Source organism: Cordyceps javanica, chromosome 4 (genome assembly GCF_051103115.1).
Source record: "Cordyceps javanica chromosome 4, complete sequence".
Classification (NCBI taxonomy): domain Eukaryota; kingdom Fungi; phylum Ascomycota; class Sordariomycetes; order Hypocreales; family Cordycipitaceae; genus Cordyceps; species Cordyceps javanica.
This window is the reverse complement of record NC_139298.1, coordinates 1769499-1789837: the sequence shown is the minus strand read 5'-3', so window position 1 is coordinate 1789837 and position 20339 is coordinate 1769499. Positions and strand designations below refer to the sequence as shown.

The window sequence follows — 20339 nt, the reverse complement described above, 5'->3', positions numbered from 1 at the left end:
TGTCTGTTTGGTTCACGCATCAGCGATCTACATTGTGTGGCGGTAGCCGGAAGGCGCCGGCGACCCGTAGCCAGGCGGTGTTCGCCGGGCTACAGGTCATGATAAAAAGCATACTCACAACTCTATTGCGGTTTCGAATTGTGCTCTAAGCAAGTCTTCGAAAATGCCTGCCAGCGCCAGAGATCTTCTGTCCACTCTTCTTCACACCATCGAACATGAAATTGTCCCGATGACGCGGGACGGCGTTGCGTCCGGCTCAAAGGTTTTCGGAGCCGCCATCCTGTCCCGACACGATCTGGCACGGCTCACCCTCGTGACGAACAATGAGCGCGTGTCGCCGCTGCTCCACGGCGAGATCAACTGCATCCAGGCGTTCTTCACCAGAGACTTCCCCGACCCGGCCAGCCGCCCCGACCCGCAGACGGACTGCATCTTCCTGGCCACGCATGAGCCCTGCAGCCTGTGCCTGAGCGGCATCGCGTGGTCGGGCTTCCGGGAATTCTACTACTTGTTCACATACGAAGACAGCCGGGATCTGTTTGCCATCCCGTACGACATTGACATTTTGCAGCAAGTTTTTCGCGTCGCCGGGACGGAGTCGGAGGAGCAGGTCGAGAGGCGCGAGCTCTACAATCGAGAAAACAAGTTTTTCTCGGGCAAGTCGTTTCTGAGCCTGGTCGAGAGATTGGAAACAAGGGAAGAGAAGGAGCATTGGCTCGCGGAAATCGAACGCGTCAAGGCGCTATATAATGCGCTGAGCGTCACGTATCAGGAAGGCAAGAAGGCTGGAGCTCAGACAGCCAGCGCTTGGAAATAAGATTTAACATAAACTGAAGGAGTCTCATAGCATGTCACTGATTTCGACAGTTTTCCACTTAGTTGGGCGTTGTGTGCTGTCATGTTAGAAGGGTATTCAACCATGGAGACTTGGGGTGGCGGCCTATTTGGTATTCCCGCGGAATACGACTGGAAACATTATAAGACATCTTATTCCGGTATTGTGTTTGCTCCTTCACCATTAAAGATGGTTCGTCCACCTCCGCGCCACTCTCCGGGACAGGCCGTCATGTGTAGAAGCGGGCTGCTCCTCCTTCTACTCTCCAGCGGTGGCGTCGACCTCCGATTGCCCGGCGTGGTACTTGTATAATCGACCGGTTCGATTGGCCTCCGTAAACCCGCTGACAACGGTTCAGCTTACTTTGCCTCTCAATTTCATTCCGAAGTCTGCTCCGTTCTTGTTTGCGTTGAGGCTAATATCACCGTTACCGGCACTATTGAGGCTATTGGTGGCTGTGGTACTGCCGCTGTTCGTGCTGTTGTAGAGATTATGGTAATGATAGAATTATGTCTCGATATGATCTGTGGTCAACTTTCGTCTGAAATATATTGAAAGCAAGCAATTGGCTCCCCTTCCTCAAATGTTAGGATCAGGCTCGTCGTCACTTTGGACTGCTGTTCTAATACCAGTCTCTTGGGCACGTCAAGGTCACATGCCTTGCCGAAAGCAACAGTCAATTCCATTGCGGAATATGAAGCTCTCATGGTAAGTCATGACACGTCGATCGGAAGCCGGGCATCCCCTCGTCCGCGGTACCCCGGATAGCCTGTTTATCAACAAGGTAGTCGCATGACAGCTCGGTCATTAGCACTACAGAAAGCTTAGCTCGGGCATAGCAATCCATCTTTCGTTGTGCTAGTCCCTTTTTTTCTCTATCCCAGGCACCAGCCGTGACGGCGTATGAGGTGAAGGCCTTCATGGCGATGCGGGACGGCATTCTAATCAACCCGGCCGCGGGTCGAGGGCTCGAGTGAAGAAGATTCTATAAATTGGAAACAGGCAGCTAAAAAAGCGTCGAGCTTTTCGGTTTACAACCGGTTTCCAACATTGACTTGTATACAACTCTCCTACAATGCCGAAGCAGAAGAGCAGGACCCCGAAACAAGACCACACCCTACTACAGGCGGCACGGGCGGCGCGCGCCGCACGCACGCAACACCAAAAATCCAACATGGGGGTCTCACTGTCCGGCCTCGCGCCGCGCAAGCGGGCCGCGCCGCGCGACTCGCTCGAGCCGTGGCTCCGGAACGTTTGACCCGTCGCCTTTGGCGGCGGCATGGTGCTGTTCTTTCCTGCCGGTGCTGGCGGCGCTCCGCTGGGGCCCCCGGCGGCGCGGAGCAGTACGAGGACACGATTGCGGCCGTCTACTTGGTCTGAGGCGTCTTCCTGGTGCGCGCCGTCGGCGGACCCGCAGAGGCACGCGCTCTTCCTCGACTTCCACCGGCCTGCGGCAACGTCGCGCACATTGGGCTGATGACGCTCATGGCCGTCGCCAACGTCGCGCACATTGGACTGATGACGTTCATGGCCGTCGCCAACGCGGGGGGGACCGCGTCCACATCGTCGGCGACGTGCTCGGGGCCTGGCTGGTTCCTCGGTCCGTTTGTCCATGTCTGGAGCTCGGTGAAGAGGGAGCGCGGGCCGCTCCTGCGATGATGTGTGGAAGCCTTTTTTTTCTTCTTCCTTGTTCACGAGCCGCAAGCCCGGAAAGGGGGAAGAGGCTCCATGTATCGGCTCGTGACCGTGTTCATGAGAAGCCGTCTTACCAAAATCCTTCGAGTCCAGATGCTTGAACGATGCGCTACGGCTCGACATTCTCGTCGCAGACACAGCCTCGAGTTTCTCAAAGGAGTCTAGTCACATCGTTTCTGATAGATTCGCCATTATGCGCCCCCCCCTTCATCAACCCCCCCTTCCAAAACTAGCCGTGGACATGGGTCTTGCGACGGGCACTTGGGAAGAAGTGCTCCACAGGTGCCGTCATTGGGAGGTGGCTTGCATGCGTTCATGACTTTCCTTGGATGGTGCAGCCGAGTCGAGTCGCGAGCATGACTGCCCCAGCAAGTTCAGACCAATTCCCTCATGCTCTATATCCTCTTTTTTTTTCTTCTTTTTTTTTTTCTTCATGTAGACAGGCATGCCAAATGCGCTCCCCTTTCGCTCTACAGCCACGAGAATCGAGATAAGCAGTACTCTGTAGAGTTTCTCAGCTCTTGGCGTTTCTTACCAGACAGCTGCACGGTTCAAACTTTCACGGCCACAGCAAACGAGCGTGCAGCAAAAATTTAAAAAAAAAAAAAAAAATTTACTGGGTAAGCGATGGCTTGCTTGCTGCATGGCTGACTACCTGCGTGTGCCACTGGTTCGGTAGCAAAGGTGCCAGGTGCTAGTGTGGGCAAGCCCCAACTGAAAACGACTAAGAAAAAAGACAGAACCAAAAGGGGGGCATGGGTTCTTAATCTATTATGTAGAGGGGGCGGTTTGTCATGACTTTTTTTTTTCTTATTGTTATTTGCCAAAAGCAAGTTTTAAGGGTGTGGGCATAAACCGCTCAGAAAAAGTACATTGAGGTACTTGATATGTCTTCCAGCCTCAATCAGTGAGCGTCTCTCTCTCTCTGTCTTTCTTTTTTTTTTTTTGCCAAATCCTTTTTGGGGGCGAGACATCCCATCCCATCTTTTGCTGTATAGATTGCGGCTGGAAAATGATATGAAAAGCCAGGCGACCCGGCCAGCTGAATTGATTCGTCGTGATGGCTGCCGTACGCGCCGAATGTAACAGTGACGTGCATCACAAGGCTTGCATCACAGAAGCTAGCTCTGCGGCATGCACGCAAAAGCAGGCTACCGCTAAGCTTCTATAGGAGGAGGAGGAGGAAGGGCGCGGGATAAGTTGAAAGAGCTAGAACGCCCGATATCCCCAGTCATGGCTTGTGAGCGGCAGAGACAGTGTCACTAGCAACGCAGCCTGCCGCAGCAAAAAACGGCATCTTACATCCCATAAGGCAGCCTCCCGGTCTGACTTACAACCCGGACGGGCCCTGAAGTTGCATGCTTACCATGGTGCTTTGTACGGAATACTCCGTAATCAATATGCCACCCGTTTACTTTGCCTTGTTGCCGCAGGAGTGGTTTTCTCGGGCGTGATGAAGTAGGATGCTTTATTCTCGAAATAATAAAGAAGGTAAGCAACAGATGCTACCGTCAAGTCATGCCGAGACCACCTCTACCTCCTCCTCTCCCCTCAGAAGCAGGTCGCCGGCATATAGGACGGAGGAGGGCTAGTTTGTCGCAAGAAAAGCTCGGCATAGAGCCTCTACTGTACCAGTAGGCGTCAGAATGCATGTTTTCACTCTTCAACTGATCAGCGAAACTGGCCCTGAGATGGGTCATGCAGGTGATGGCAGCCACGCAGCCAGCCACTGGCGAATACTACTGTAGCCAGGCAAAGGCTTCGGTACCCTTGCTTTTTTTTCCCCTCACGAGAAAGAGGAGGGGGGGAAAGCATCGCTCTCCATTGGAACGCCTATTGTGTTGTCTGTCTGCTTTTCTTTTCTTTTTCTTTTTTTTTTCTCAAGCCCCCTTTTGTTGCAAAAAAATCTGCAGAAGCAACAAGTATGTCCCTGCGCGGCGACCTTGGTGCGCGTGATCGGACCGTGGCGAAACAGACAGGTCTTCAAGACAAAGGAAAGGGAGAAGGAAGAAAAAAAAAAGTCAAATTGTGTAACACGCGCGCGCCCGGTCTGATGAAAATGTCCATGATGCCTGCCCGCCGCCTCACACCCAGTCAATTCATTCGGCCAAGTATTTCTGTCCATCGCCCTGCCGGTTTGACTGACCCCCCCTTCCCCAGCCCAACCACCCCCAACAATCCCCCCCATCACCCTGCGGCTCGGGCCAGGCACGGACTTGCCAGTTCTTTTTTTTTTTTTTTGTTCCTTGTTAATTACTAGTGCGCCCGGCGTCCCCAATGACTACTAATAATACGGAGGAGAGGGGAAGGCCGTCAGGAGAGACAGGTGACTGACTGACTGGGCGCTTTTTGGTGCAGTGTGAGTGAGTTGTTGTTGGCACAGGGAATCAAACAAAGAAAACTTGATATGCATGCATCCTTTCAAACAACAGCGGTCAGACTGCCACGCTTTTGGACGGTCAGCTGGAAAGCGACAGCCAGCGAGTAATTTATTTAGCGACACATGTATTTTAATCAGTACCCAAACCAACCAACGTGTAGTTGATAGAACAGCCACAAAGATGAAAAGGGGGGGCGGCGCGCGTCGAGCAAAGACATTCTCAAGAGGCCTCTGAAACATTTGACGGAGAGAGAGAAACAGAAAGAAGAGTCTAGTTTTGGACCAAAGAATCACACAAACAATTAAAGGTAAACAGAAAGGCTGGTCCAGCTTTTTTTTTGTCTTTTGGACTCACGCCCTTTACTTCTCCGCTCGGCTGCACTTGTCCGAACCCGTCTATCGTATTCCCTCGATGAAGCCCCTCCCCCTCTCCCTCCGGGAGTCCCTCCGGGAGGACACAGACAGGAAACCGAGCTTTGTGAAAGGGGAGAGGAGAGGGGGGAGGGGGCGGGTTTTTTTCACTGATTTTGCTTTCCCGCCGTCTCCGCCCGCGAAAACCGGCGGCACAGCCGACGCTTGGCTTGTCTCACTTTTTGGCTGGGACGCGCGACTCAAATTCTGGTGGGGGGTGTGAGTGTCCATGCAAAGCTGGACAAGGCCTGCAAAAAGGGAGGGTTAGGTAATGAGCATCGTATGATTCTCATCTTGTTTCTTTGTTTTTTTTTTGTTTTTTTTTTTTAATTTCTTCCTTCTCAATTGTAAAATGGAGCTAGCAAATCATGGAGAATACGAGTACTCGCATAGTCCCCAAGAGAAGAAGAAATACTGATAAAGCACGTCCTGCAGGGGCACGTACGCACAGGGAGCCTTATCCGTTCACGCAGGCCCAACTACCACTAGCAAGAGCCATGCTGGCGAGTAAGATCTCGCCATCTACGTTCATCGTCGAGCCCACTGGTACTAGCAATGCTACGCTGTTCAGTCGCCTGCTCCATTATTACCCGTATGTATAGGCATGTATTGGCACATGGAGCGCTGAGCCTCCTTCAATTCAAGCCCGGCAGGTAGTGGCCCGACGGCGAAACAAAGTTTACAGTCAAAGGGCCAAAAGATTTATAATATATCCTCTATTGTCAACTCAAACTATGAATCTCGGGCGTCTTGCTTCATTATGCGAAGCAATATTATCAATATAGCAAAGTTCTTCATCTCCAAATCCCATACTTTTCCAGTCTATAACAAAAAAAAATCAACAAGTCGACATCTCGCCCCGCGTATCTCGTTATTGTCTCAAACGACCGCCGGGGTATCTCTAAAATGTTCAGCATAAAAAACGACAAGAAACATGATTCACCAAACTTGGTGTTCTGCGCAGCGCGCGCTTTCCGGTTGATAGTACAGGTTGCCCTTGCATTCCATCTTGCGCATCGTGCTCGCGTGTCTGTCTAATAGACCCAGATATCCGAAAGAGGATGATAAGAAATAGGAAATAAAGCAAATACTCCGGGGTATAAATTTGGGTATCCAGGCGTGCTCCGTCCTCGGATAAACAAAAAATCAGATTAGTGTACAGTCTGACGGTGCCATTCCCTGGGTGTGTTGAAGGCGTTTCCATGTGGTTCGTTGCTCCAACAAGGGTCAAGAGGTTCCGAGATCCAAATGGTTTGAATGGCCGGGTAAAGAAAAAGAAAAGGGAAAGTCCAGGGAGCCAGGGATATAATACAGGCTTTGGGAAATTTCTCCTTTGGGGGGGGATGAATGAGGGGCCGTCTCTAATGGTCCAATCCAGGCATTTATCGGGTGGGATTCCGGACAATGTCATCACAATTGGCATCAAAGCGGAGAATGAAGAGACGAATGCTCTGCATAAATTTGTCCGTCTTCTCGCCCTCGCGGTCGGGACCGAAGAGAGTGTGGACGAACTCGATACCAGAGCTCTTGCCCAGGCCGGACTGACGCTTCTTGGCAGCCTTGAGCATGGGGGCCTCACAGGCCTTGAGAAGCAGACGCAGCTTCTCCATGAGACGCTCGCCCGACTCGAGAAAATCTTCCAACATTTCGCGGCTTTCAGAGTCGCGAACACTACCGATAACATTCTCAGAGACCTTGATCTTTGAGTTGAGCTGAATCAGAAGCAGCCATAGTTCACCGGCAATGTCGGCAATGGGAGCGCCACGGCCTTCACGGTAGACAGTCCAATCGAAAATCCACTTGCCTAGACTGTTGAAGTCGAAAACACTGCCGAGCAGAAGGATGGGTCTCTCATCGGGATCCCAATTTTTGAGCGCATAGCCGGCAGGAATTCTGTGAGCCTTTGCATCAGCCTCAGTCGCCTTTCGCGGAGCAGGAAGGTCTTCCGGTCTGGCCTTGGACCTATGGGAGCTCTGGGGACGGGCAGTGGAGGGGCGCTTGGGGGTGGCCATGGAGGCATGGCGGGCATGACTGAAGCTGGTGGGGGGGCGAGTCTGGAAACGCGGAGTCTGGGGTGGCTCGCGAGGGGCGAAGCGCTCGGGACCAGGCGTCGCAGCGCCGCCGCCATAGGCAGGGTAATCGTAGCCATTGGGGTAGTAGTATGGGGGAGTCTGGGTCTGCTGATAGCCATGTGTGTTAGTGTACCACCCTCCGTTATAATATACGTGCTGAGGGTATGCGGGGCGGCCGGTGCGGCCGCACGTCTGAGCAGGCAAGACGAATATTCCTCCGTCCAGGGATTCGATTATCTCGTCCTCGTCGGATTCTCCAAAGGGAGTGGAAGCCCGGACATGGGAATACGAGTGTCTACGATCACCCCATGGAGGGGGAACGTGAAAAGAAGGCCACGAAGCCGAGTGTCGGCGCGACGAGAAATATTGGGGACTCACATCAACATCAACCCTGGCGGCGTAGACTCCATCGCTGGTGTAGCGCGGCGAGTCCCATGGATGAGGACTGTAGACGGGCGGCTGCGGACGCGGCTGCGGCTGCGGATGAGGTGGGAACGGGGAGCGCTGGCAGTAGCTGGCAGCCCTTCCGTGAGCGGCACGCGTGGCAGGGCGAATGGGAGTCGTCGGGGTGTCGAAGGTCCAGTCTCGTCGTGGCGAAGGCGTCGCAGAATAATCGCGATAGTCGCGATCGTATTGGGGGGTAGATCCCGGCGTCATGGGCGAGGGAAAGTTCATGTTTGTCTGGGTTTTGTTGGTGGGTGGCTTGGAGTCGGTCTGGTTTTTTTTTTCTGTGATTTTTTTTAAATATTGAAAATTATTGACTGATGCCCGTAGGACATCTACTCCTCGGCTCTCATCCAACAACTACCCGTCGAGGGTGGGAGTGGCGCGATGTTGTGGTTCAAGCCGACTGGTTGCTGTCGTGTGCAAATGGAGTCGATGTCATGCAGGTGTCGGGGTGAAGTAGGCGAGTCACCTTCCTATGTCGTGAGACGCGTATTGTTGAGGAGAGGTGTTTCCTGTTGCAAACATGACAGGCCTAATGTGTATTTATATTCGATTTCCTCGTGCGAGGAAATACGGTGTCAAGTTCCGAGAGGAGACCTGACGAGCAGTGACGAGGAGTCGAGGCGCTTGGGCTCGCAGTGAGTCAAAGACGATCGTAAAAGCGACGAGCGTACGAAGATAGGAATCGACAGACGTAGCTAAACGGCTGTGTTGCGAATAAAAGAGCGGCTGGAGCGGTTTGTAAAGTGATTTGGTTGTTGGCAGAAGCCAAGAGTGGTACAGAAGGAGGAGAAAAAAGAGAGGGGGGTTGGAAGGGAGTTGCAGTGAGGCCATGTATATATTGTGTGTGCGAGGGCGTGGGCAAGTAGCGGGTAAGGGGGTCGCCTTTTTTGGGGGGGGCCGTTGTGGGCTTTGACTGTCGTAGAGGGTCGTGGAGGGGGGGGGGGAACCTAAACAGAATCAGGACGCCAGGACGCCAGGACGCCAGGACGGGCCAGGACAGGGCAGGACAGCCCACAACAAGCCCATGACAAGGGGGTGTGGGCAAGCAAATCAGGCCGAGCCAGCGGACGTGGAGCGTACAGGGGGGGGAGGCTGGGCTTGCAGGGGCGACGACAGTGGGTGTGGACGCTACAATTTACTTGGTTGGTACTTTTTTAGGGCGGTACATAGGGACATCGTAGGGCAGGTAGGCACTGGTGTAGGGGTGCATGTATGGTAGGGGCAAGATAGGTAAATAAATAAATAGAATTAGTAGGCACGGCACACAAAAAAAATGTACCCGCCTGTACTTTGAATAACAATTAGGCTGTACCAAAGATGCCGTCACAGTTGTTGTTTACACCCCTCCCCCCCCCTTTTTTTTGAGCCGGAAGGCAGAAGAAAGAGGGAAAAGAAACAGAAACAGAAAAAGAAGAAAGAAGAAAAAAGGGCGGGACGACTTGGATCTCGTCATACTGATAGTGTTGGGATGGCATGTGCGGCGGACCGAGTACGGTATGGTTGGGTGTGGCATGGGTTTACTCAATATTCCGCAGGTATTTTCCTCCTATCTGTTTCTGGTTGTTAACTCTGTCTTTCTTTTTCTTTTTTTTCCTTTTTCTGTTTGGTCTAGACGCACGCTTCTACGACATGCGCCTGGCCTATAATACGGTTTTTTATTTCATGTATTCATTTTTTCACAAACGCGCGTAATTTCCAGCACCTGCTACCAGGCCCTGGACGCCGCCCGAAGCCCCTGGAGAGAGTCAGACAACGAAGAAGAGAGAGAATTAGCAGGGTGCATTAGCCACTAATTAGCCACTGCCAACCTCTCTCTTATTGCCGCGCACAAGCCACAACACCGCTGTTGGAATCCGCCATCTTGGCTATTGGTGCCACATTTTCCCTCCCCAAACGCACTGAGCCAGGCTCCTGCTAGGTATGCGTATACCAACAATAAACAAAACAAAATAGCAACGCCGTGCGAAGATGAAAAAGAAGAGGGGTGTGGAATCACGGCATAGTCCAATCAAGACGCATGCCGACCCAGCAAAAATGACAAAAAAGGAAAATGCCCATCGAGAATTACCCTTTCCATACTCTGTAATCCGTACATAATCTTAATATCCCTCGCTGACTCGCCCACACATCCACCACTCTACTGAGTAATAGTACCTGTGCTGACAATGCTTTCCTCTCCCGGCCCTGCTATTTGCCAGTCGGCAGTCGCCCATCCGTGGCCACGCCTATTTGCCACCAGCCGTCTGTTCTCTGCTAACCAGGCAAAAGCCACTTCTTTATTTCTCCAAAACAGCCGCCCCGTTTGCTTCTCTCCGACGACTCAATACTGGTATTGGTACTGATACAACACCCGCACGCCCCCTTGAGCACAAATCATAATCACATCTCGGCCTTGCATCTCAGCCGACCATCCAACCATCGTTGTCTCACCCTCACGGTCTCCTCTTCACCCTTCTGGAAAGCCCGTCGACCCTCAGTGACGTTTACCTTGCCGCGGTACCGGTAGCTGCTAACCTCTCGCGCTACGCCAGGGCTACCTGCAAGAAAACTCTGCCCCCAGCCCCGTCGATGGAGTTCAAATTACCACCTTGCCACCTTTCAGGGGTCTACCGAAATGATGGCTCCGGTGGCATGTGCGAACCGACCTTGTCTAGCGGCCGGATGCACCTAGACCACCATTCCGCCGCTATAACCAGTTCCAACCATACTTAGTACCCGGCTGAAAAGTGAAGGGGAAAAAACGAAGAGGAAAACTCTGCGTCCATAGCCGCTCTCCAGCCTACTGGTACTGGTGCAGCCTATTGCCATGGATCGCCTTCCTGTTATGGCCATATCGCACCGTCGTATTCCATGCCATTCACGTACCAGTAATAAGCTCGAGACTCGACCCTGCCTGTACCCTGTCGTTGAACCATACCGAATCGGCTCCCTCGGCCAACCTGCTTCATCCTAGCACCTCTGGCTCCCTCAACTACGGATACTGGTACAGCCGCTTCTGGTAAAATGCTCGTTTCCGCAGTCGGCGCAGCGCCATGTTGCCTTGCTGATACGGTCGCTTCAGCTAGCCGCAGGTCAAGCCTTGTATTAGCATTGCGACTGCGAAGCAAATCCCGTATCGTCATTGGAGAGCGTCGTCATATTGCTCAGCGCGCAACTACTAATAAGCCTGGCTGGCCCCGTATCAGAACAGCCAGCCACCAATCGTGTAAGCCAGGACGTTGTACGCAGCGCAAGGCTACGAGCCTCATCCTTACAAGACTCGACATTTCATGCAGTCAGTACCTCACCTCGGGCACATCTGCGTACATGCATCTGCCGGCCAGATCGCAACTTGGGTACTTTGAAAAAAAAAAAGAAAAAAATTACCGACTAGAAATAAAAACGTCCCGTGAGTCGTCCTACGCCTGCCACATTGCCGCATTTCCTGTGGTTTGTTTGTCACATGCCCGCGCCAGGTGGTGGGCGAGCAAGACAGCAAGACAACAAGACTCAACCACGGTGCCATGTCAGCCCGCGCTACCCGGTGTACAGCGAATTCGAAAATCCGAGCCCTCAGTCACTTGGCAGCACCAACAAAGCCGAGACCAGAGCACCGTGTCTACTCGGTACTTGTCATTTTGACTTGCCCAGCTTTTCATGATGTGCCGATCCCATCATGCCGCCAATACTGGTACAACTTGTCCATGACTCGGCCACCTTCATCAGGGTCGCAGCAGAATCGCCTCTCGCTATGCTCAACTCGCCACGCTCCGTGCTGTCAGTAAGACAAGGGCCGACTGCCTTGGGCGAATAGGGTGCTTTCCTGCAACAGTTCAAACCTCAAGAGCCACAATATGCACAGCTATCAGCAGTATGCAACTACATTTTCTACATTGCAGCACATATGACTAGTCGCATTGTACAAGGCTTACGACACAGCTGGTCGTACGAGTAAAGTGCCAAATACAGCTTTCTAGCCACGGCCACAACCTTGACACATGCGCCGCCCGTCCGGTACACAAGCGCGCAGATGCAGACTGTTTGCCTCACATACTTGGCTGCTCGCCTACTGTGACGAGATACGGCGTGCAAGGCTGTCAGCAGACCTTCGCGCTGCACCGCGAGCAGATTCACACCTCAAAGATGCTCAGAGTGCTACGATTCCGTTCTCAAGCTCCTGCAACTTCGGACATGGTGGAGTTCAAAGTTCCACAGCACGCGGGAACCCGCAGCCCTCCCGCTCTCCGCAGCATGCTAACGCAGTAGTGGCAGCGGCCCGCCATGCTGGATGATGAGCAAAAACCAAAAAGTATGTGCGCCGCTTGCCTGTGAGTATATATGTGTGACGACGGCTGTTTCGACTCGAGTCCAAATCCGTGTATCGCTGTTGGCGCATCACGAGGGAGTTACCGCCAAGGCCCAACAGGATACAAATTCGATTTACCATTCTCTTTTGACCGGAATTTCGCATCTTTGTGGAGCCTTGGCGCTGAGACCAAGACCAGGGCTCTGACCTAGCGTCTCAAACTGTACCAGGTTCTTGGGGCGGCCAGTCCACCAAGACCTCTGACAACAACAATAACAAACAATGGCCTGTGTCGTTGCTGTGTGCTCCGGCCTTACAGATTACAGCCGTTCCCATTCACACCGCCACATACGTACTCAGTAGTCACTCTTTCTGGAAGACATTTATTTTCATTTCTCTTATTGGGTTTCATGCCATGGTTTCCCTTCTGATAGTCTATGTTACTATGCACACGCCCATGGCGCCAAGCTGGACTGATCAAAGACACACACGGCAGGGAACCCGCCGCCCCTCAAGACTATCCGTACTGTTTAAGAAGAAAAAATGAAGAGAGTGAAGCAAAGGGAAAAAAAAGGAAAAATTATTGTGCGTATTAACACCCAGGTCTTTCATCATACCTGACAGGGATGGGGTTGATCTGGCGCACGCACAGCGATAATTAGTATTACAGGCCCTCCTCAGCCAGGCTACCCCTGGCCTCAACTCGACACATGTTGACGCCCAGGCCTTCTGGCATAGCTGCCTGAATCCCATTTCAAAATTTCACGCCCGGAAACCAAGAGCCATGCCGGCCGAGCACCAAAACAGGGCAGCCGCCTCACTTTGCTCCGGGAAAAGACTTAACAAGTAGCAATGATGGATAAGCGGATGGAGCGTCCTCAATGCGCACGAGTGCCGGTTCCCTAATTTGCAAGGAGAGACTAAGAAATGCAACGGTGGGATGTGACTCATGACATCAGATGCTCGCCTCAAAACGATCGAACGAGGCTTATGTATTGTCTCCCAATGGCGGCGCAGCTGCAGAAATATCTGTATTGATGCCAAAAGCTAACCCTTTTCACCTTTAGCCCCTCTCCATGGTGTGGAATACGCAAGAGCACGAACAGTGTTGGCCGAATTGTCATTGGTAGCTGTAAGCTGAAAGGATGGGTGCAGTACACGTCGAACCAAGCCGAACAGCGCTCGTTTCGTCGACAACGACACACCCATTGCTTTGCCCTGTATGTCTGTGTATCTCTACCCCAGTCATATCTGGTGACCCGTTGTTCTGGATTTGTCCCTACCCAGTACTTCTCACGTTGGCAAGGACCATGGCAGCGCCGTCATGTCGCGTGTGAGCGATGGACGGACCATGACGGCCACTCATACGCGCTGACCGACTCTTTGCATTGGACAAGCACGACGGGCCCATGGAGGGGGTGTAAAGAGGGCCTCAAGCGATATCAAGGGCTTGTTAAACACAATTCATATCTGATTATGCGAGCTGGAGGGGAGAGTTTTCCAGCTCTTGATGGCAGTTTTAGTTTAGTTCCGGCCCCTCCTGCCTGGCACGACGCATCACCCATATGCGTATTGGAAAGGGAGCAGTTATAGATGCCTCAACCACTTCGTCTACAGATTTCTTTTTCCAACTTTTTATTGGATATTATTCATTCATCGCTGGCCAGACAGGGTACCGGAGACCAGGCTCTCTCAACAGCACACCGGCCGGTGACCGGGGCCGCACAGCAGCTGGGTTGGACAGAGAGCTCTTGTCATATCAAGAGGCGGTTTCGCCTTGTTCTTGTCTTGGCCATATACTGCGATTTTGATGCCATCTTTTTCTTGCATGTTACTCTTGTTGCTGTTCTAGACTGCATCATAATCCACAGCATGGCCCCCAATGCACCCACCAACAAAGAAGAAGAGACAAGATGCAATGGTTGGGCGTGTGCATGAAGATTGCAGCTGCCGGATGGGTGGATGGAGGTTTATGGATGGATGTATGGATGTATGGATGGATGGGCGCTTGTCAAGATGTAGTCGTTTTGTATGTGGGTGCATATGTAGAGCCAGGCAGCTTTCTGCCTGCGCTCCGTTGCTTCTCCATGGCGCCCCAAGTGCCCCTCCAGCTCGGGAGGATCTCAAAGGTTTTTGGAAGCCGTTTGCAGTCATTTCAGTCGTAGACGGAAGCCCAACATCTGCGCGGATACCCAACCTGTTATGCGCTGGCCCACCCCAAAGGAGCCAGAGGGGTGCGCCAGCGCAGCAAGCAGAAAGCAGCATGCAGCTCATGCCGGCGCCCGCCTTGCCGCTGAATGCACGTAGATGGAATCGTGTCTCTTTTTTTTTTTTTCTCCTGCGGTAGTAGTGTGGCAGAAGCCCTAATTCGCTTTTTGTTATCCACGATATGGGAGAAAAAAAAAGTGAGGCTTTCCTCACCGTGTGGTGGTTCCAACTGCTACCCGCTGCCCATGGTTAGGCGGCATCAAGCTCTCCTGTGGACGCCTTTTTCAGCCGTAGTACACTTGGTTTTGGTTGCCCATCCATCTCTTTCTCTTTTTTTTTTTCCCTTCTGTATACATGTTGGGCCTCCATGGCATAACAGTGCAAAAGAAGAAGAAATAGAAGAAGCCAGAAACTCCAACGTATTGAAGGAGGGAGACGTTTGTCGCCAAATTTTGATCTCTTGGTTCGCTGCCCAACGCCACAACGCTTGAGCGATGCGCCACACTTAAACGCCACTCGCCACGTGGAAAATGGCTTTATTTTTTTGTCAAGTGTGGCGGTGCGCGGGGGAGCTCATACTCTAGCGCCCCTTTTTCCCGACCGATTGGTTTTCCTTTTTGTTTGCCTAGCCTGACCTTTTCTTTGTGTTGCATGTAAAGTACGTCATTCTCATGGTTCTGGAAGATTTGTTTTTTTATTGTTTATTTTTTTTCTCCCTCGGCCTTGGTCCTGCAGGGAAAATGTTGGTCATGCAAGATTTCGGTGACTCGATCGTCGGGAAAAGGTAGGCAAGGGAGAGGAGGGGGGGGGGGGTGAATGACTACGACGACGGTTTCCCATTCACTTTGCAGTATGAAGGGGGAATTTTTTTTTTTTTAGAAAATGACGAGCCCAAAGAGTAATTTTTTGTAAGGCTGTATAATTCAAAAAGTGGTCGGTAATACATACGCCACATGGACTGACACCCAATGTGGCAACACACGCACACACATGACACGGGGAAGAAAAAGCCATCACCAACATTTGCACCATGTCGACAAGGAATGCTCACGTCGCCGAAAACTGACCTTGACAAGGCCAGGGAAAAGAATAAACCTGAAAGTTGGATATTGTCAAAAATTTTGAGTCACTTTGTATAATGCCTTTTCCATGATACACATTTAGCTCCCAAAAAACGTCTTCCCACCAACGGTGACTCATTGACTTCTATTCCCTGGTGTTAATAGTATCAGTGAGAGCCCAAACCCCAGGCGGCGGGCGTGCATTCACACCCAGGTTTCTTCACGACGCACAAGCCAAGGCCGGGAGCGCGTGTTCTTGCTCTTCTTTTTCTCTCTCTCTCTCTTGTCACCCTCCTCCACAAAGACCCATTGACGTGACGTAGATGTGCTTGCTTTCACAAGCATCGTGAAGAGTTCACGTGCCCCCTCTTCCTCTCTCTCTCTCTCTCTCTCCCTCTCTCCTTCTGTATCGCCCAACTCCGGGGGTGGCGAACAACGGCTTGTCCCGCGCCCTAGAGAAACTAGTTCTGGACTTTTCCCATCTCTGCCTGGAAATGGGGGGCTGGGGGGGCGACTTTTGAGCTTTGGAATCAACACTAGGCAGCCAGTACGCGTGAATCTTCAAACATGGGGCCCAAGAATACTTGGACCGTTAATCTTGTACTTCTCTTTTCACGTCCACAACCTGTTTCTGTGCTTGAGGGGAATGAATGCGAGGGGGGGGGGAGGGCTTGGGCCACTCGGATGAGGCCATCGTCGGTTTGCCACCCCCATGCTTGCACTTATACAACAGCAACACCAGCAACAACAGCAACGTTTCTCGATGTTGAAGACTCACAGAGTATGACAATGTACTCCTTTGTACCTTCAAGGCAGAAGCCAGTCTACGCAAGTCTTCTTTTGCTATCGACACGCCCACGTAGGCTACCTCGCCGGCGGCTGGGCAAGATGAGTCAGTAGCCAACTTCATCACTTTGGCGATAATTCACGCCACAAGAAGGGTGGCAACGGGCATTTGTCATGTTGGACGTCAAGTTTTTGATTGAATGTTTAATCTTTTCGCTGCTGACTCTGGCCAAGGTTCTTGACATTGCCACCGTCACATGGCACAGCTGCCTGAATAGAAAACCAACAACAAGAAAGAAAGGGAAAACAAAAAAAAAAAAAAAAAGTAACGCGTAAACACGTCCTCGAAATCGCCACCTCAATCGTCGTCATCGGCTTCTCCTCCTCCTCGTTCTTCTCCTTCGCCTTCCTCCTCCACCGCCGCCGCCGCTGCCGCAAAAGCCATTTTACGCATCCAACGGTTTCCTCGCGTACAGGTTGTGAAACGGAAAGTACGAGTGGAAGCGGGGCAACCCGTTGTCCGCGACCGCCGTGAGGGCCTTGCGTACGTCGACGAGGAACACCTCGGTCTGCGCGGGCGTCCACCCGAGGCCGTCGCGGAACGGGCGGCGCGCGAGGCCGACGAGCCCCTCCATGCAGACGTCGCGCAGGATGTGCCCGCACTCCTGCAGCCGCCGCCGCCGGGCCCACGGCCCGTTGGGGCACTTCTTGCGGCGGTACCCCAGGTCCGCGAAGCCCGCCCGCGCCAGCTCCTCGTCCGCCCGCCGCACCCCGAGCAGGTCGGAGCCGCCGAGCGCCCGCAGGCCCGCCCGCAGGTGCTCCAGGAAGTCGCGCCACGCAAAGGGCCCGTCGCACGACGCGTCGTCGCACGCCGCGACGTACTCAAACTCTTGGATCTCGACGTAGCCGCCGGGTTTCAGGTGCCTAAGACGATGGGGAGAAAAGGGGCGGGAAAACGGGTTCAAGGTTTCCCCCCCCCCCCTCCCCTTTGCGTCAGCACTCGAGGCCTGGTTTCCGATCCCGCACCTCCCGGGGCAGAAAAGAAAGAAGAGGAGAGGGGAAGGAAGGTGGTGGGGAAGGGTTTGGGAACACGAGCAGTCTCTCTCACTTGTATATCCGTTCCCATAGCTGTTCCCGGTCTCGGATGGAGTGGATAATATGGCGAACGTGAATGTAGTCAAACATGTCGTCGTCGTACGTCCAGCCTGCTTCATGTTCAATGTCATCCACGACAAAGGACACGTTTTCTGGCACCCAGTCAGGTTGTATGGGAGAAAGATCCATTCCTTGAAACGTAGCATTCGGGTAAATATCCGCCACTACAGACGGGGGGGCAAACACCGTCAGTTTAGTATACTTTCAAACAAAGAGTGAGTGATGAATCAGTAGGGTTCTGTACTACGCACATTCTATACACCATTTTCCATTGCCCGTTCCTTGTATGCTAATCAGCAAACTCATGTTCGGGCCCAGAACAGGTCGATCATCGGGTTTTACCTAGATCGAGCACTTGGGCTCCATTCTTGAACAAGTCTTCGACGGGAGCCAGGAAATACTTTCCATCACAAAGATGCAATGTCAAGTCATGCTTGAGATCGTCGCGACGCTGCTCATTCTCATCATTGGGAAACGCATACTGCCCGGCATGATACGCGTGATACCGGAGACCGCCGTCTATAATGTGTTGGCGTATGCTGGATGTGAGGCTCTGGGTGTCATCCGTGTAGTCCGAGTCGATGTACTCGGCTCCGCGCTCGATGCCGTATATCACAGCCACCTCGTCGGCAGTGCCGACGGCGACAAAGTCGCTAGGAGGTGATGATCCTTTGCTGCTCATTTTCTGCTCCCGGTTATCAGACTGCGCGCGTGTGGACAAGGTGTTGATCTTGTGTGTAGATTCCCAGTTGCAGGTCTATGCAGCGCCGGGTTTGCCAGCTGCCAAGGAGCACGCACTTGTCTGGTATAGAGGCGAAGAATGGCAGAGATGCATGAATCATCCGCCGGTGGACGGGAAGCACCGAGGTTTATACTCGGCGGACAAACCTCCAGTCGAGACACAGGCAAGGTCCTTTGGCGAGCATCTCGCAGCAGTGGTCACTGCAGGCAGCCGAGAATGGAACCGGGGCGTTTCTGCAAGTGGTCCACGGAGAAAATCCATGCAAGGTCAGGCAGGGCTGCGTTCTTCCTGACTCGTATAATAGCCGGCCGGGCCTTGAGTGTCAGACACCGGCTCCCCCTGTATAGCGCTCCAGTGCCGCCCTCGGCTAATGTCTTATCACGCGGGCGCCGAAGTTTGTGTCACAATACTATTTCGGCCTTTTTTTTTGTTTTTTCTCTTTTGTCAAAAGCCAACCTCGAGGAAGCGAGAGAGCGAGAGCCAAAGTGTGCTCGTGTGCGTGCGTGTGGGTGTGTGTGAGGGGCCAACGTAAATTGTCTTCTCATCTATTCGGCCAGACTCCGCTCTGGCCCTACCAAAAGCACCAGGATTTTGGTGGTGAAAATAGAGTCCGACGATATCTCGGGAAGCACGAGGCGAGGCCCCTGCAAATGCAGATAAAAATGTGGACTCGGCAGGGGAGAAAGCGAGGGTACCGTGTGAGTGTGCGTGTGTGTGGAAGGGCGATTTTTCTCGCCACTCTGGCCTAATCAGCCACCGATAGCATGGGGGGAAAAAAGAGAGTTATACCAACTCACGCACGCTCTTTATTCGTTGGTGGCCGGCAGAGGGCGGCTGAGAAGGGCTATACCAGCGAGCTTGGTAACTGCGAGAGTTGGAAGGTTGATGGCTCGGGTCCGTGAGACGGGGAACAGAGAGATGGCACCGGCAGCGGAGAGACAGGAGAGCAGATCGAATCAGGGTTCATGTTTGCCATGCACATCTCAAGCAGGACAACGTTCGTGGGGAGCGCAACCAGAGCACGAGATATCAGCCGTGGCTATGTAACCCCCTTTGCGCCGCCCAGACGGAGCTGCATCGAGTTTGTTCCAGGAAACCGGTAACAAGCTCATTTGCAGCTCAAAAGTATCGAAATTTCTGCTTGTCTTTTCTCTTTTTTTTTTTCTTTTTTCGGTGTTTTTTTTTTTAAAAAAAAGAAAGATAACCGAGTGGCTTTGTCTTTGCCTTCCATCTCTCGCTCCCCATCTTTTTTTTCCCTTTTTTACCCACGGCTACGCGACTTGATTTTACTTGAAGCAGAAAAATAAAATGCTTGCATTTGTGAGAGGGCATGCATGAAACTTGAGATACGTGCGCACGCAGCAATAAGCAACAACTTCCAGTAGTTTGATGGACGGCCCCTTACAGTCCCAAGAATTGACCGTCTTCCGACAAAGAGGCATGGGTCAACCAACCCGTCGCCGCGGAAATCCGTCTTGTCTCGCCGCAAACCACGCAACGAGAGAAGGAAGCGAGAGGAGCGAATTCGTTAAACAAGTATGTCTGTCTGACAAGACCCGCACGAGACAACAAGGCACATGGATTTGCGGTACAAGCAGAAGCCACTGCAGCGCAACCTTGTCTCCGGTACCACCTTTCGACTCATCTCTATCATTATGCACGCAGCAAGCATGCTTTTTCCTTGTACCTGACCAGAGAGGCTGTCTCGGCCGGAGCTGTTTTTGTTCGTTGCCTTGCCTTGCCGCCGTTGAACCTTGGCTCATCCGAGCCGTCCAGCCTCTCTTCCCCCCCGGCCAACTACCGCCGGCCTCTCTGTAGAAGAATGTCGTCGAAAAGACGACTATACATATGAAGCTGGGCATTATCATCATTGCCGCTCGACTCGGCTCCAACTTGCCTCTTTTCCTTTTCCATGTACGGCTCGCGCAACATGCAGTGCGGCGTTTCCCTGCTGCCGAAAGTTCCCTCCAGGTCACCGACATCTATTGTGCTGCACAAGATAACTGAGGGCTCCGGACACAGGATGGAATAAATCTCGCAGAAGGAGACAGCTTGGTATCGTCGTACAGCAGATGCCCGCGTAACGATACACCAACCCAGGACCGCGGAGCTGGATCCCTCAACTATCGGCTATTGGTCCACCGACCCCCTGACTGCGCAAAGACCCGTCAGGAAGAGGCGAAGCACCGCTTCGCCCCCTCTCCCATCCTCTCTTGGAGCGCAAACCATTCAGGCGATATTGTTTGAAGTTAAGTGATG

The 20339-nt window shown here is 52.7% G+C and overlaps 4 protein-coding genes across 4 annotated transcripts; 2 read left to right on the top strand and 2 right to left on the bottom strand.

The window, feature by feature from the left end:
- Window positions 1-163: 163 nt before the first annotated feature.
- V2A60_006433 (cytidine deaminase-like protein) lies at window positions 164-817 on the top strand (the record flags this gene model as incomplete). The annotated part of the gene is made up of 1 exon (XM_083257727.1): window positions 164-817. The coding sequence occupies one exon, from the start codon at window positions 164-166 to the stop codon at window positions 815-817; it is 654 nt and encodes a 217-aa protein (XP_083113853.1).
- A 1297-nt stretch (window positions 818-2114) lies between these two features.
- V2A60_006432 (uncharacterized protein) lies at window positions 2115-2494 on the top strand (the record flags this gene model as incomplete). The annotated part of the gene is made up of 2 exons (XM_083257726.1): window positions 2115-2178; window positions 2217-2494. The coding sequence occupies 2 exons, from the start codon at window positions 2115-2117 to the stop codon at window positions 2492-2494; spliced, it is 342 nt and encodes a 113-aa protein (XP_083113852.1).
- Window positions 2495-6703: 4209 nt separating this feature from the next.
- V2A60_006431 (uncharacterized protein) lies at window positions 6704-8068 on the bottom strand (the record flags this gene model as incomplete). Its single annotated transcript, XM_083257725.1, has 1 exon — window positions 6704-8068. The coding sequence occupies one exon, from the start codon at window positions 8066-8068 to the stop codon at window positions 6704-6706; it is 1365 nt and encodes a 454-aa protein (XP_083113851.1).
- Window positions 8069-16629: 8561 nt separating this feature from the next.
- V2A60_006430 (S-adenosyl-L-methionine-dependent methyltransferase) lies at window positions 16630-18020 on the bottom strand (the record flags this gene model as incomplete). Its single annotated transcript, XM_083257724.1, has 3 exons — window positions 16630-17107; window positions 17292-17430; window positions 17681-18020. 3 exons carry the CDS (start codon window positions 18018-18020, stop codon window positions 16630-16632), a joined length of 957 nt encoding a protein of 318 aa, XP_083113850.1.
- Between the last annotated feature and the right edge of the window lie 2319 nt (window positions 18021-20339).